This window comes from Lagenorhynchus albirostris, chromosome 5 (assembly GCF_949774975.1).
Source record: "Lagenorhynchus albirostris chromosome 5, mLagAlb1.1, whole genome shotgun sequence".
Lineage (NCBI taxonomy): Eukaryota > Metazoa > Chordata > Mammalia > Artiodactyla > Delphinidae > Lagenorhynchus > Lagenorhynchus albirostris.
The window spans coordinates 11,462,114-11,478,201 of record NC_083099.1 but is presented as its reverse complement, the minus strand read 5'-3'; the positions used below and the strand labels follow the sequence as shown (position 1 = coordinate 11,478,201).

Below are 16,088 nucleotides of genomic sequence, written 5' to 3'. Positions count from 1 at the left end.
AGCTAATCTCTGTACATGTTTATAATAAGCTATTTTTTACCTCGGGAATGCTAAGTGCTGATGTCTATTCCATCCACCTCCCCTCCACCAACCATTTTAAGAACTGCTGATTTTGTTCTTTTCATCCAAGATATCATTTGCCCCTTCTCCACCTGCTCAAATCATATTTGTTCCTCGATGTCCAACCTAAACGCCACCTCTTCCAAGAAGCCTGTTCTGATCACCCTTCCCAGAGTGAACTTGTTGTTCACTGACCTTCCATAGTTAGCAGTTCATCTCTACCTCAATTACACTTTCACACTTTCCACTTTTAGGTACGTACCTTTCCATGATGAAATTGTGAGCTCCGAGAGGACAAGATCCCAATTTCTAGGCTCACTTTCTGCCCATTCCCATCCCCAAGTATATAGCGGGCAAGCAGTAAGTATTTGTTGAATAACTGTATTTGAAAAGCCCATTTAGAAAGGTTCATCTAAATTGTAAAACAGCTTTATCGAAAATTCAGTAAGTTTCTAAGGAAAGGTAAAAACCAGTTACAACTGAACACTAATCAGATATTTTAAGGGAAAAGAAGTTTGTACATGAAAGACACTTGGTTTATTGCATTAAAAAACTTTATTTCATTTAAAAGGTCCAATATAAGCCAAATTAAACCCCAAACCGACAGCTACACTTAGAGATATCCTGAACTAAATGGCACTGTTTTGAGTTGTGTGTCTTATTAAAGGAGATCATTTGCTATTACCACCACTGCCCTAAAAGTAGTTCTACAACAGAAGCTGGTATTATAATACATAGCAGATACTTCAGATGTCATCTTTCATGCAGAAGTTAAAAAAGCAAACAGGCTTTTCTATTCTGTGCAGGTATAAAAACTACTACAGAACAGGGCCTGAATGCCTCTGACATACAAGGTGTAACTATAAAGGAACTCACTGGCGCTGTGTCCCTTCATTCAAGCAGTCCGCGTGCTTCCCCCAACGATACTAGTGCCATTAAAATACTGTTCGGGACAGTACTTTGGGATTTCCCCTCATCAGGTGCCAACCAAAGGAAGTGGTCGATCAAGCTGGGGGATAGACTATCACAAAATGGGATCACAGAGCAATGGAATAGCTTTCCTAGTGGGCAAGTGATTCGGAAGACCCACCTCACCAGTATTTCCAGTCATGGCATCATTTACATAAAATGATGCAAGATCTAAATTCCGGTATGTGTGAGGATAAATTAAAAACAGCTTGTTACTTTATAGCTACACCTTGGGTTTCATTAGAGGCGGTAAATCTAACAGTGTGTCTAATGAGTCCTTCTGGAAATCACTTCAGCAGACAAGTCAAATAGCCTGCAAAAGAGAAGACACGGCAGAGGGCGTAAGACATCCTGCCGAGGTTCTCAGCCTTCTCTTGGAGGACAGACCAGGGCCCAAGGACAGAAGTTCCCAGGAGGGAAGGAGGCTTCAGCTCCACCTAAGGAAGACCTTTCTAACAGAGCTGCTCAACAACTGAATGGACTGCTTGGTGAGGTAGAGTCACTGGAAGTATTCAAGGTGGAAAGATCACCCTTGTAGAAGAGACTCCTGTATTTGTTAAGAGGTTAGACTGGATGAACCTCAGGTCTCTTTCAATTCTGAGATTCTAGAAAATTCCCTCAGGGAATTCAGAAGAGAATTCCTAAAAGGAAAGAGAAAGCACACATATGTATACTTTTAGAATCCTCTTGAGTTTTTTTCTTTTTTTCAAAAGGTACAATAGAAAATGTAGTCTGCTGTCTTTAAAATGCATATTCACCTTCCTACCACTAATAATTAGGAAGGGTCCATTATGACTTCTTTATATTATAAAGAAAAGATGGATGATTACATTTATAGTTTCTGTAAATACTTTAGAAAAAAATGCTTAAAATCTAGTAGTCAATGCCCTAGAAACTTTATAGATTTTTAGGTAATATGCACAGATACAAATACATTATTAAATACAACTCACATCTGTGTTTTATTATACTCTAAAATATACAGGAATCTTGATGTACTGAAAGAGTGCAAGTAAATACAGTATTCAAGCAGTCACTATTTCTATTTACATGCTCATTAATTCTTCAAAAACCCACAAAATTATCAAATAGATCAAAATACTGTTCTGTGTTTTCACACTTTATATTCAGAAAAACCAGCTGATAATTTACAATGTCATAAAGTTTCCAGTTTCACAATACAAAAAGAATAAAATGAAATTGGGTATCATTTTGTGAAAATTTATGGAACTCTACCCAGACCTGGAAGACCCCCTACATATGCGAAATCATTTTCACTGGGAAAGTGACAGTTACAGTAAAAGCAGACCCATATAAATTGTTATTTAAAAGCCTCAACATCAGCCTCTCCCCCCTCTTTTTGTTACTTAAAAGGCAGTCTTCCAATTCGGCAGGCAATTGCTTCCTTCCCTAAACAGTAGCATGTTATAAACACCCTACTTTAAATGTCAATAAGACCTAAAGGCTTTAGTATTTTAAACCTTGCCCAATATAGAAATGCCTTCCAAACCTGATGGCATTAACTTATGAATAACAAGGGAGTTTCTCTTTTTGATTCTTCACTAAACAATGACAACAAAAATCCCCCAATCCACTGTGGAGGCACAAGGGTGACACAGGCGATGAAGGTGTACCATCCAAAGTAGTGAGATTGAAAACTCCACTCCCCAGGACCACTTGGCTGCAATAGGGTGAAAATCATATACTTTCTGATTTCATGAAATTTCCTTCTTCTAGGAAACTCTTTACATTTTCAAACAAAAATAGTTCAATTTTAAACCTAAACCATTCATAACTGGGCAACAATAGCCCGACCCCAATCTACATCATGTCTACATCACAAATATTTTCACCCTGACTGCACCCAATCAGCTGGTTTTCAATTCTAATATTATAAAAGTTGGAATTTTAAAATTTTTATGTAAAAGAAAAAAAAATGTAAAAATACATCTGCTTTCTCTCATGGTTTAATACAGTATTAGAAGGCTTTCAGATGTTTTCTTAAAAAAAATCAACATTTAAAACCAAATCTCAGCTTCATTTTCAGAAATATTAAAGTTTGGTTTAGATAATGTCTCATTTCACCCGCTCCAGCTTCCGCAAAGTGGCATTCTATTACAACCCTTTGAGTTATTTGGTCCTTTGGCAATTTGCTGTGCACATCATGCCTACTGTACCAAACTTTTATTGCCCTTAAATTTAGTTGTAGTTTTACTGATAAAACTGAAATCTAGTGTCTTTATCTCTTCTTTCACCATAGTGTTGCTTGTGTGAGCAGATTAGGGTACACAGTGTCCCAAGTAATTCCTGGCACTGCAAAACCAAATTACATAATTCCACAAAGCAATGTGCCATCAAAGTGTTTTCCTCTGGTCAAGTCTATTTCAAGATTCTAGAAGTTCCTTTTGCAAAACTTGCCTTTAAAACTCTCTTCCTAATGTTACCGCATTTCTCCTATTCGCCCACTCTGTCATCTTTCCTCTTAGGCTGAATCTGTACGTGGATGAGAAAGTGCCTTTTTCCTGAAAAGCACAGTTTGAAGCGTCAGTGCCAGAACTCCCCCCTGGACCTCTGGCTCAGCCGGTCAGTAGGTCTCCGAATCGGAGTCATTGAGCTCGTCCACATCGGTGTATAAGTACTCCTGCTCCCCGCTGACGTTGTTGAAGCTGCAGTAGGAGCTGGGTTCATTCCTCATGATGGGCAAGGCTTCGAAGCTCACTGTTTTTGAGGTGTTTGTATAACGGTTAATGGCATTGAATGTCAGAGATGATAAAGGGCTACTTGATGAGACAGGCATCATGGTGGCCAAAATGAGAGCGAGGCAATCAGCCACGTCCTTGTTGGGAGCACAGGCCAAAGCTGGGGTATAGCCTAGAATTAAAGATAAAATTTAAAAATTATTCATCCTAAGACTCTTTTCACTAACATAAGGAAATAAGCCTAAAGGCCTTCAACTTTACACATACTTTAAATTACCTAGCTTATATAGTAAATTGGTTTTACTGGAATGACTCAGAACTTTCCAATAAGTAGAGAAAGAGGAACGTCATAGAAATCTAGGGTGGGAGGAGACCTAACAGACTACATTATAGCAGAGGAAACTGAGGCCCAGGATGGATGATTCCTCCACTATCTCACAACTTATCTCTATCCATCCAGATTCACAGACAATATCAGACTAGAATAAGGGGAAAAAAAACAGACTGACCAATCTTTGTTCAGAATGGTGGGAGAGTCTTACTGTTAATTTGTCGTTCTGTAAGTGCTTACATGCTGAGAAGCCTAAATGTGCACAGATTCATGAATGAGGCTCTGAGCAGGTGCTCAAAAGATGCTTGTTCAATGAAAGACACATGGCCATCAATTAACTTTTCTTTTAGGGTCACAGTCCACTGAAGAAAAACAGATAAACTAAACAGGTTTAAAGCTCCTAAGTCAAAACAAATGTTTCCTTTGTATATGTTCCCTTCTTTAGCAGAAGACTGACTTTAGCCCTAAGGCACCACAGAGTATCAATACAACAAAGTAAGGAAACACTTGGTTGGGTAGGGAGAGAAGATGGTAAGAACATAGAGCCTAATTTAATCATCAACCTCTGTTGTTACTGGAGCAATTTATAACTGGATCATTAATGTGAAGGTTAGAACTGACTGTAAAATAAGATGGGTACTTACTATGACTTGCCAACTTTGGACCGTGATTACTATTTCACATTGCAAAGTATGTCAGAAGACATCAGGTCACAGGCGACCTTCATTATCATCTGTTATACTATCCCTTCCATCTCTTTATAAGGAAAAGCTATATAAAACCTTGAAAATGATCAACAAAGATTGCCTATTGGCTATTGATTTAGAGCCTCACAATGTGACCAAATATCTTATACAAGTTAGCGATTTAGGCTCCTGATTTTAATCTATATAGTTGCTGTATTTCCAGAAATGTAATTTACTGATAATGAAAGTTTCTTTTATAGCTAGGAGAGTCTGCACTTATCTTAGTGGGTGCTACCACTCACTTCTATGGATTTCATGACTACATTTTACTAATGATTCCCAAATCTCTATGTCCAACCTAGATCTTGCTGACTTTGGGCTCCAGATCCATATATCTACATCCAGTTACCCACTTGGAGTTTCCAGTGAACTTTTCTCATGTCCCTAACTGAACCCAGCTCTTCCTCCTACATTCTCATCTTAAACAATGGCACTTCCCCCGCCACATCACCCCATGCCAGGCTGCAGGCGACTTCTTCCCTCCCCGGGTTCCATCAAAAGGGCTCCAGAGGGCTTCCCTGGTGGTGCAGTGGTTGAGAGTCCGCCTGCCGATGCAGGGGACACGGGTTCGTGCCCCGGTCCGGGAGGATCCCACATGCCGCGGAGCGGCTGGGCCCGTGAGCCATGGCCGCTGAGCCTGCGCATCCGGAGCCTGTGCTCCGCAACGGGAGAGGCCACAACAGTGAGAGGCCCGCGTACCGCAAAAAAAAAAAAAAAAAAAGGGCTCTAGAAACATCAACGTCCTTTCATCTCCAATGTCTCTGCCTTAATTCTGCCCACCCCCTCCTTCCACCCCTAACTGTGAACTTGTTTCCTAGTCTAGGCTTGCTCCCCTTCAGACTAGTTGCTGTCTCCCTGATACACAGATCCTTTGCCACTTGACCTAAGAGACTCTGGCGTAACGCAGTACTCAAGCTGCCCTGCACTGTATCTCTAAATACGTCACACTCTCTGCTTAAGAAGTTTTCTCCCCACTTTTTACTTGTCCTTTGGATTTTGGCTCAGAACGCACTTTTGGGGGATGCCTTCCCCGAGAGCTCTCATGGCATTCTAGGGTTATTCTAACTGAACTACTTCAAGGGCCTTGTGACAGCCTGTTTATATGCACTGCCATTCAAGGAAGTAGGCTATCTTACTCTACACTGTATCTGCAGGATTTAGCACAGTTCTCGGCACATCATCACCTAACACATACTCACTGAGCCCCACATGGCCAGGCGCTCTTCTAACTGCTTAGAGTAGATCTGTGAGTGCAGCTGACAAAGACTCCTGCCCTCATATGTTAGAAGATAAACTCTATGGAAAAAAGAATGAGGAAGGAGTAGAGCAGGTTAAGCAAGAGCTGAAAATGCTATGGGGGGTGTGCAGCAGGCTGCAGTATAAAAAGGGTAGTCAGAATGGGATTCATTGAAAAGATGATATTTGAGTTAAGACTGGAAACAGATGAAGGGTTTAGTCAGAGATTGTTGGGGGCAGAGTGCTCCAAGCAGAGGAAGCAGCCAGAACAAACATGACAATGCATGCACATCCCTGGTGTGAGGCGCCGCCACAGCAGAATGCGATGATGGAGGAAGAGTAGGAAATGAGGTGGGAGAGGTAATGGCGAGCGGGATGACCCAGTAGGGCCTTGGAGATCATTTAAGGGTTCTCAGTAAACTGAGATTCAGAGGGAAGCATCTTCCCATGTATTCTGAAAGGATCGTGGCCAGGGTGGTAGATGAGGGAAAAAAGTGGGCATATTTTGAACATACTTTGGAGGTGGGTCAGTAGTACATGCTGGTGGACTGTGCCCTGGGTGTGAGAGGGGTCAAGGAGCAACTGTAAGGATGGAAACGGCCACCAGCTGAGCCAAGGGTGGCTGTGGGCACAGCAGGCTTGGCAGAGGGGGAGAGAAAGGCCCATCAGTTCAGTTCTGGACATGTACGCTAGACATCCACTGTCTATTAGGCAGCTGGAGACAGAAATTTAGGAATTCTCAGCACAGAGGTAGTGTTTAGAACCAAAGGACTGGATGAGGTCACCCAGGGAGTGAATGTAGGTAGGGAAAGCAAAAAGAACTGAGTACTAAGTCCGAGAGCCCTCCAATATTAACAAGCTGGGGATAGCGCAAGAAATTATAACTAGTACTGTAGGAGGAAAACTAAGAAAATGTGGAGTCCTGAAAGCCAAGTAAAGAAAGTTTATCCAGAAAAAGGGATACACCTGAAACTAATATAATACTGTATGTCAGTTATACCTCAATAAGAAATGAGTAAAATAAAAAATAAACAAAAAATTTTCAGTTCCAGTAAATCTGGTTATTTAATCTAACCAACAAAGTAGTGAGTTACAAATCCTCACCTGGTTATCAATTCAAGGAACCAGGCATTTGTGAATGAAGAATGTCCTAGGGACCTCCCTGGTGGTGCAGTGGTAACAATCCGCCTGCCAATGCAGGGGACATGGGTTCAAGCCGTGGTCTGGGAAGATCCCACATGCTGCGGAGCAACTAAGCCTGTGCACCACAACTACGGAGCCAGCGCTCTAGAGCCCGCAAGCCACAACTACTGAGACCGCGTGCCACAACTACTGAAGCCCCCGTGCCCCGCAAGAGACGCCACCGCAATGAGAAGCCCACACACCACAACAAAGAGTAGCCCCCGCTCGCCGCAACTAGAGAAAGCCTGCTCACAGCAACAAAGACCCAACATAGCCAAAAATAAAATGAATAAAATAAAATAAACAACAAAAAGAAGAATATCCTAAAGAAGGATATTATAATCGAATCATATGTATTCTCTCCGACTCTCTCTCTTATCCTGCCCTGAAAGATCTGTACCTACTGATCCCGGGAACAGTGTGCAGCACAATGGAAAGTATGGAGATTTTGAGGGGGAACAGCAGACACTAGCTATGGTAAATCGCAACCTTCACATCCCTTATTCACATATGTTTTCAATTCCACATTAAAAGCCTTTTCTTATTTTTAAAGAAGGAATAATCAGTTGTGTGAAATTCTGATGTGTCAAGTGAAAGGAGAGGTGACTCTTAGCATTGCAGTGGTCACTGGTGACCTTGCTGAGAACCGTCTGTAGTGCGGTGGGAGTAACAGCCTGACCAGGGGGGATTCACAAGAGCAAGAAAAAGGGGAAGTGGAGACAGAGGGAGAGCCAACTTTTGAGTAACTGTGTTGCAAAGGGGAACAGAGAAATATGGCAACAGCTGGTAGGAGCAGTGGGAGTAATGAGAGATTTTTTAAGATGAGAGAAATAACGTTTTTATGCTGATGGGAGTAATCTAGAAAGATTCCTACAAAAAAGTCATTATTACAGGACACGAAAGCAAAGAATTGCTAAAGTGACAGTCTCAAGTATGCAAAAGAGGATAGGACCTAGTGCATAAGTGGGAAGATAAGCTTTAGACAAAACCTGGCATTTAAGTAAGGGCCTTGATAAATATTTGTTGACAGAACAAATTCTTTGAATACTAAGATAACTAAACCAAAGTTACTAAACCCTAACTCTGATTTAATAAATACATGAAACTCAGAAGTTCACCTGTTAGATGGACTTTTCCTGCTTCTCTTGCCCTTATTCCCTCTGCCACAAAGTATAAGTTCTAGTCAGTATTAACTTCAGCTCTTCTCTTTGACCAATAAAAAATATCCAAGTCTACTTTACTTCAAATATGGATCATCGAAAGATGAAAGCTTCTAACAGGTTAAGGAAAGAGATCACAGAAGCTACTTACCATTTTCATCTACTGCAAGCACACTTGCTCCTTTCCCCAAAAGTTCTTGAACCACCATTGTTAGCCCATTTCGGGCAGCAACATGCAGAGGTCTGGAGGGAAAAAAATATGTGTACATGTACATGTGTGCACGCCCATGTGTGTGTGTGCTCGTTCACTCTCTCTATCCTGGTTGTTGAAGACCATTTTTGCTTGGCTCTGCAGATCTAGAGATGCAAACTGGAGGCCCATGGTCCTGACAGCAATGAAGATGGGAGCAGGCCACGGCAGAGCCAGTGTGCAGTGCACTGTCAGGCCTCGTCATGCACCTGAGCTCAGCACTGGGCCCATCAACAGGTTTCCACCTTCACCAAACCCTTTTGTGAGTTTCCTTCAAGACTCAATGTTTGAAGAGATTTTACTAACTAAACTGCCTTGTTTTTTTTTTTTTCTGTATACCAATGTTTATTTAGCATTATATATAATAGCCAGATACAAAAAGACAACTGTTGTATGATTCCACTTATATGAAGCACCTAAAAAGGCAAATCCATAGAAGAAGAAAGTAAACTAGAAATTCTCTGGGACTGGGTGGGGGTAAGGGCAGTGGAGCAGATATTGTTGAATGGATACTGATAAACTGCCTTCTTAAGTTGTTTTAAGAAATGTGGTTGGCAAACACGTATAATAGAATATACAATAAAAACTGTAAATTGTAACAGCACAAATTCCAACAGGCTCTGAAAACAGTTTACAGGTTCCATGACTCATTTTTGGACCCTTAAGGGATCTGACTGATACATGAATGGAAACCAGTATTATAAGGTTTTTCTCTTTACTAAGTCTCAAAGTAGAATAGCAAATGAAAATGGAGAGAGGACAATGGGAGACACTGATCCAGGATTTAATGAGTCACCTGGAGGCTGGCGGTTCACAATTAGAACTTGATTATTTCTGAAATCTCTCTAGCTCACAGACACGTATAAAACTTTTTGCCTCATTTACTGCTAGTGTCAAATAATGTATTATTCCAGTTGGTTGCCATAAAATACACAGAACAGTATTACTTTCTTCCATAAAACTAGACTGAGAAACAACACATTTCAATTCAAAAGCTTTTTTAGTAATATGCCTTTTAATTATGATGATTTTAGAAATGAGTTTTGTCACTTATAAGAACTGTTCCTTATTTTTTAACTGCTTCTGTGATAGACTGATTCCAATGGTCCCATGTTAAAAAAGAACCCCATTAATCATTTTTATAATTATAGGTCACAAGGTTTACACTAGACACTGAAAGTACTCACGTTTGCAAAGCTGCATTGGTTGCATTGATGAGGTTTCTATCTGTTATCTTTTCCAGTATTAACAAGGCACTAGTTTCATGACCCTAAAATTATGGCAAATAACTCTTAAAAACTTCAGCACCATTAAAGATAAATTTATACACTCAATACACCCCAACCCTAGTCCATGTAACATATACATCACCATACATATGCCATGCATTTTCTTGGCTAATGCCTTAAATATTTGCCCAAACATGTGTTGGTGTAATGGGGTTACAGAAGAGGACAGGAATATTGAAGATCAGAGAGATTAGAGAAAGACAATCATTACGTTTAGGCTTGTGGTCCAAAACTTACTTGGCTTACTGGAAACTTTCATATACCACGGTGCTTAACACATCAGTATTTTTTCCCAAGAAATCTGATGTCAGTGATTATTAGAGAGGTTTGGTCCCTAGTCCTGTGCATTTTAGTTAAGTGGAAAAACTTTAAATGCCACTGTTGATATTAACAATGAAAATATATCCTTAAGATGTGTACCTACCTTGCTGCAAGCCAAATGGAGGGCGGTGTTTTTACTGTTATCTTGTAAAGTCAGATCTGCACTAGCACTGCTGACCAGCATCTCTGGGAGGAAAAATTGTATCAACTCTTTTGCTTATGAACATACACCTCAGATTACTAATAACTCACTGTAGAGAAATGAAGACAGAAAGGAAAAATATCCCTCTAGCAAAATCTTAAGTGCAAAAAACACACTGTAATATAAAGGTCTATACCATATTTTTATACTGTTGTATAAGTAACAGACAAGAACAACAGCAACTAACATTCCTTTTGTGAGGTCTTACTAAATTTCAAAGACTGTTTTAAGTGTTCTGGATTTATAGTAACTTATTTACCCCTCAAAACAACCCTAACAAAGTAGATACTGTTATTTTTTTCACTTTATAGATGAAAAAATTGAGGCATGAGGTTGCTTAGTTGGCAGATCTAGAACCACATTCGATCTGACTCCAGAGCCAGGGTTCTTAACCACTATCCTAACACTGCCTGCTAACGTCACTATTCAATCAGTAAGGGCAAATGGAAATACTGTGGGCCTAAATGAAAACGTGGGTATAAGCAAGTAAAAGGTTTTAAATCTCAGAAGCGGTGAGATAACTAATGCAAAATTCAGTGAACTAGAGTCAGATGGGAGCTACATTATACAAAAGCAATATCCACACTTAGAATAGTAAAAGCCTTAAGCAGTTTTTTTACCGACTGTATTTGTCTGTCCGTTTTCTGCAGCCATCATGAGAGGTGTTTTCCCAGAGAAGTCCACAGAGTTGACATGAGCATTATGGCTGAGTAGCAGCTGCAAACACTCTACATGGTCTGTGAAGGCGGCCGCGTGGAGAGGAGTTCTGCACACAGAGAAATGGGAAGACTGGACTAAATCCGTGCACTGTATACTCTTTAATTTATGAAAGCAATTTTCAAGGGTTTACATACTAGGCATTGCTTGGATACAAACAGGCTTAAAGGGGGGAGCTTACTAACTCCTGCCACAAAAATTTGTGTTTCTGATAATATAGAAGTCCCTTAATTAAACTAGTATAAATTATGAAATTGCCAAAAAAATTACATCATTAAAGGAAATTCTGAAAGAAATAAATCCTGACCCAAATACTGCCATCTATTACAAAAGCTGGACTCTTCCTATTTAGAAATCTGTTAACTTTACTAAAAAGAGTCATTGGGTAACAAACACATCTTTTTTTTTTTTTTTTTTTGCGGTACGCAGGCCTCTCACTGTTGTGGCCTCTCCCGTTGTGGAGCACAGGCTCCGGATGCGCAGGCTCAGCGGCCATGGCTCACGGGCCCAGCCGCTCCGCGGCATGTGGGATCCTCCCGGACCGGGGCACGAACCCGTGTCCCCTGCATTGGCAGGTGGACTCTCAACCACTGCGCCACCAGGGAAGCCCCAACACACATCTTCTTTAAAAAGGGAAATCTTTTAGCCAGGAAGACTGGCTAAAAGTCATGGTAGAAAAGCCTTTTATAATGAGAATGTAATTAGGATTTTGTAACAATTTATACTTGTAAATATAAAATCAACTTTTAGTTAATAATGGGGTCTCTTTAAATTCTTCCACACTAATCTAGTAGTTAAAATTTCCTACATGGTTGACTTCCTACCTTCCTTTTGAATCTGTGGCGTTCACACTGCTGGCGCCTAACGTGTCAATTAACATCTCAGCAGCACCTTCGTTGTCATTTATCCTGTGAAGGTAACAAGGTGATCACTCCCACAGCCATGGTGTATTTCTCAACCACTCAAACCAAATCCGATTCATTCTGCCTTTACTTACACAGCACAATGCAATGGACTGAAAGCATTTCCTTCCGTTTTCTGGAAAACGTCCTGTTCTAAAAGGAGTTCTACACATGTCTCGTGACCTAAATAAGTAAATGAGGATCAGATATTAAAATCCAAAAAAGATACTGAGGTGCCCATACACACCAACATATCCCTACAGATAAGGCTTTACATGGACTATAAGTAATCAGTTCCCTGAACCCATTAAACATCACATTTTTAGGCACTTTGGAATTCAATGTACAACCTCAGGACCTAAAGTACAGCAGCTTCTTACGATAATTTAATATCAGTTTACTATTATTTGTGTGTGTGTGTTTTGGCTGTGTTGGGTCTTTGTTGCTGTGCATGGGCTTTCTCTAGTTGTGGCGAGCGATGGCTACTCTTCATTGTGGCTGGTGCATGGGCTTCTCATTGTGGTGCCTTCTCTTGTTGCAGAGCACGGGCTCTAGGCTCATAGGCTTCAGTAGTTACGGTGCATGGGCTCAGTAGTTGTGGCACATGGGCTTAGCTGCTCCACGGTATGTGGGGTCTTCCCGGACCAGGGCTCGAACCCGTGTCCCCTGCATTGGCAGGTGGATTCTTAACCACTGCACCACCAGGGAAGTCCAATATCAGTTTATTATGGACATGACAAATATTTACTTTGTGGGGGAAAAAAATTAGTCTCATTATTCTTTTCTATGGTGACCAGTTAGAGCTATTTGGGCATTATTTTTTAAAATGTCCTATCTATATAGCATAGTATAACTTTCAAAATAATATATGTTTATGCAGCATAATTAACTTCAAAATTTGAATATTTTCTGGCTCTACTAAGGAGTTAATGGTAAAATCTCAAATTCTATCGAAGCGTTCAGAAGGAAAAAAGTACATGTCCCTGTCCCCACCCCATTCCCCAGTTCCACTCTCTAGTGACCACTAGTGACCATTATTACCTTAGAGTTCCAAAAAATTTTTAGGCATATACAACTACATGCACATAAACACACACTTCCTTTTTAAAAAATTTTTACACAATTGGGATGTTCTGTTCTGCAACTTGTTTTTTACTTTAAAAACTATGTATCTTCCCACACTAGCATGTACAGACATCCTATTGTTGAATGTCTGGAAAAACTTCACAGTATCAGAATGTATCATAAAGGATTTAATCTCTAATTATTGGTTTTGAGGTGACTGCTAGTTTTTCTTTGTGATATTATCAACAATGTTGTAAATGTTCCAGTACTTAAAAAGTATTTATTTCTAGGAACAATTTTCTGGAAATGATCTTGCTGGGTTAAAGGTCAAGTATATTGATTACTAATAGGTATCAGGCCCACAGTTTTTAATAGCAACTTTGAAAACAGGGGAAAACCTCAGATTTTCAAACCTGAGATTTTCAAACCTGAGATTTTCTTAATCCAATTTTCAAAGCCAGAGTTTTAGTAAAAGTACCCCCACTGCTGTATTAATGGCAGAAAATGAAATGTTGCTTCTTTTATTTCGTTAGTCATTTGGGATGTGCATTAGGAATAAATTAGATTCTTAAACAGCCTCTTTACTTCCATGGCTTAACATCTGGCTAACAAAGTGATGCTCTTTTTTTTAATTACTCTAACATTCTCAAACAATAGTTCATCTTAATTTTTATCCTATAATTGTTTTTAGCAGGAAAAGAAAGTATGTTTTAGGAAACCTATGGTTATGTTCCATCATCTGTCAGTTCTTTCATCCTGATTCTCAACAGGGGCAATTTTAGCCCTCAGGGGACATTTGGCCATGTCTAGAGACATTTTTGCTTATCACAGCTGGGGATGGGGTAGGGAAGGGCTATGGCATCTAGTGGGTAGAAGTCGGGGCTGCTGTTAAACCTCTTGCATGCACACGAGTCACTCACAACGAAGGATTATCTGGCCTCAAAGGTCAACAGTGCTGAGGGTGGGAAACCCTGCTTCAATTCTCCCTCTCCAAATGTTAACTCATGGCCAAGAAGTAACCAAGGAAAGTTGTCCAGTATTGATTTGAGAGCCTCCTATTTTCCTGAGATAGCAGTTCTCAAGGTGTGGGCTAGGGAGCTGCTGGGTGATACTGCAAATTATTCTTTTCTTTAACAAGCCATCAAAGCAATGTGCCACTCTATTAATATTTTTTTGAAAAATAGTTTTTTTCATAAAAATGCTATTTATATTAACATGTAATGGATTTAATATTATTTTAAAATAAATTAATAAATATCCTTAAATTTCTCAGTCCTAATTTCCAATACAGTAAATACTAACAGCTATAAGCCACAGGTCCTGAGACTGAAAGATGTGAGAATCACTGTCTGCGTAGACTGTGGATGGCAAAAGGGAGTCCCGGGGCTCTGGATTCAGCAGTCATTACTGGGGTCATGTCAAGCTGAAAATTTCTTCACTTTGTGTCCTGGTTTATAAAAGTATATAGGATAAAACTGGTCTCTTCATGTTTTAGAGGGATATTCTGAAGATGCTTATAGCTTCGTAAAAATTGATACATTTTTAAAAGGAACATATGAGATCATGGAAGTATTCTTAGTTCTGTGATTGAATGACTCCATAAACTGGAAATCTGAACTTTAAAGTTGGGTATGTATAACCAGTTCTCTTCTAAAGCTTTGCCATCATTCCATTTTAATTTTGAGAGAAAGGTTGTTTTCTATCCTGTTGGAGTGCTTCCAATTTTTTTTTTAGCCGTACAATAATTACTAGTCAAAGTAAAACTATTTTACATATTCTACTCTCAGAATGCCAAATTATAAAATAGGCTTTTGGCTGTAAATATGGTAATAATTTTACACTGCCTGTACAGTCTGTACATATAGCCACCACACATTTAATTCCTTCCAGCTCAATTCAGAATCATCACCAATTTTGCTACAGTCTGGAAATTAGACACATCTGCTATGATCTTTAAATGGCAACCAGGCACGTAGTTTGTGCAAAATTTTGTGTCTTGTACACAACGTGCTCAGAGAGTCTAAATTCAGCAGTGATGGAGTAAGAAACTCACTTTAGGAAAACCGTGTTCTCCGGAAAGACGTGGAAGGAATGTTATAATAAATAGCAACTCTCCAAAGGACAGTTACAGCAGTATTTTTACAACTAAATGCTCTACCTGAGGAAAACTACCTTACTGTGTGATTTTTCTAATGGTTAATTCTCACTGACTTAAAAAAAAAAAAAAAGCACCAATAAAAGTCTGTTTCAAAATAGTTTTATCTGTGGATGTTTTCCTACTGCTTGGTTCTCCTTATACTTGTAAGATGTCAAGTTACATTATAAAGACAAACCAATTTCAATGGCAAAATACAGTATCTTCTTTGACTTAGGATTTATCTTGGACAACTTTGCTATATTCATTAAATACCAACTTTAGTGAGTTGAAAAAGGAAGAAGAGTTGAAATCCAAAGGTTTTATAGTTTTCAAAACTGTTCTGGCTAAGGATCTGAGGTAGTAACATATGAAACTGACTAAACCAAGCTTCTGAATTAGCAATATATTTCACTATTCAAGTTTTCTATGGCACCATCAGTACTCAGAGTTGAAAAATGACCAAATGTAGCCACAGGTCAATCCTCAAGAAGACATCAAAGCTTTCTCAGAGCAAAAGAATAGAGCTCTCAATTCTGATACAAGAATTAATATGAAAATCAAAATACTGTTATCTAGAAAATGCTTACGAAAATGTTTAAACTATAATTTTGCAAGATTCAGATTTCTCCTCTTTTACCACAACTCAACAATTATTTGTCAAAATGGCTCCCAGTAAAAGAACCACATCAAAAAGTGTATTACAGAAAGATAGAAACCTCCTCTCTGGCAAGGCAGTCAGCTGAATTTTATAACAGCCACTATGCTTATTTTTTTAAGCAAGTGGATATTATATAAAGAGGCAATTTCTATTTTCTGTACATT

General features: G+C 39.5%; 1 protein-coding gene across 5 annotated transcripts in view; it reads right to left on the bottom strand.

Moving 5' to 3' along the window:
* Positions 1 to 596: 596 nt before the first annotated feature.
* The window catches only part of ANKRD28 (ankyrin repeat domain 28), a 186,373-nt gene continuing 170,881 nt past the window's right edge, over positions 597 to 16,088 (bottom strand). For all 5 annotated transcript variants that reach the window (XM_060149563.1, XM_060149564.1, XM_060149562.1 and 2 more), the window contains 7 exons: positions 12,160 to 12,247; positions 11,987 to 12,070; positions 11,066 to 11,211; positions 10,347 to 10,429; positions 9,821 to 9,903; positions 8,535 to 8,626; positions 597 to 3,900 (listed from right to left, as the gene is read on the bottom strand). In XM_060149563.1, coding sequence (XP_060005546.1) covers positions 3,614 to 3,900; positions 8,535 to 8,626; positions 9,821 to 9,903; positions 10,347 to 10,429; positions 11,066 to 11,211; positions 11,987 to 12,070; positions 12,160 to 12,247 — 863 coding nt within the window. In that variant the 3' untranslated portion in view covers positions 597 to 3,613. The remainder of the gene's footprint in view (positions 3,901 to 8,534; positions 8,627 to 9,820; positions 9,904 to 10,346; positions 10,430 to 11,065; positions 11,212 to 11,986; positions 12,071 to 12,159; positions 12,248 to 16,088) is intronic.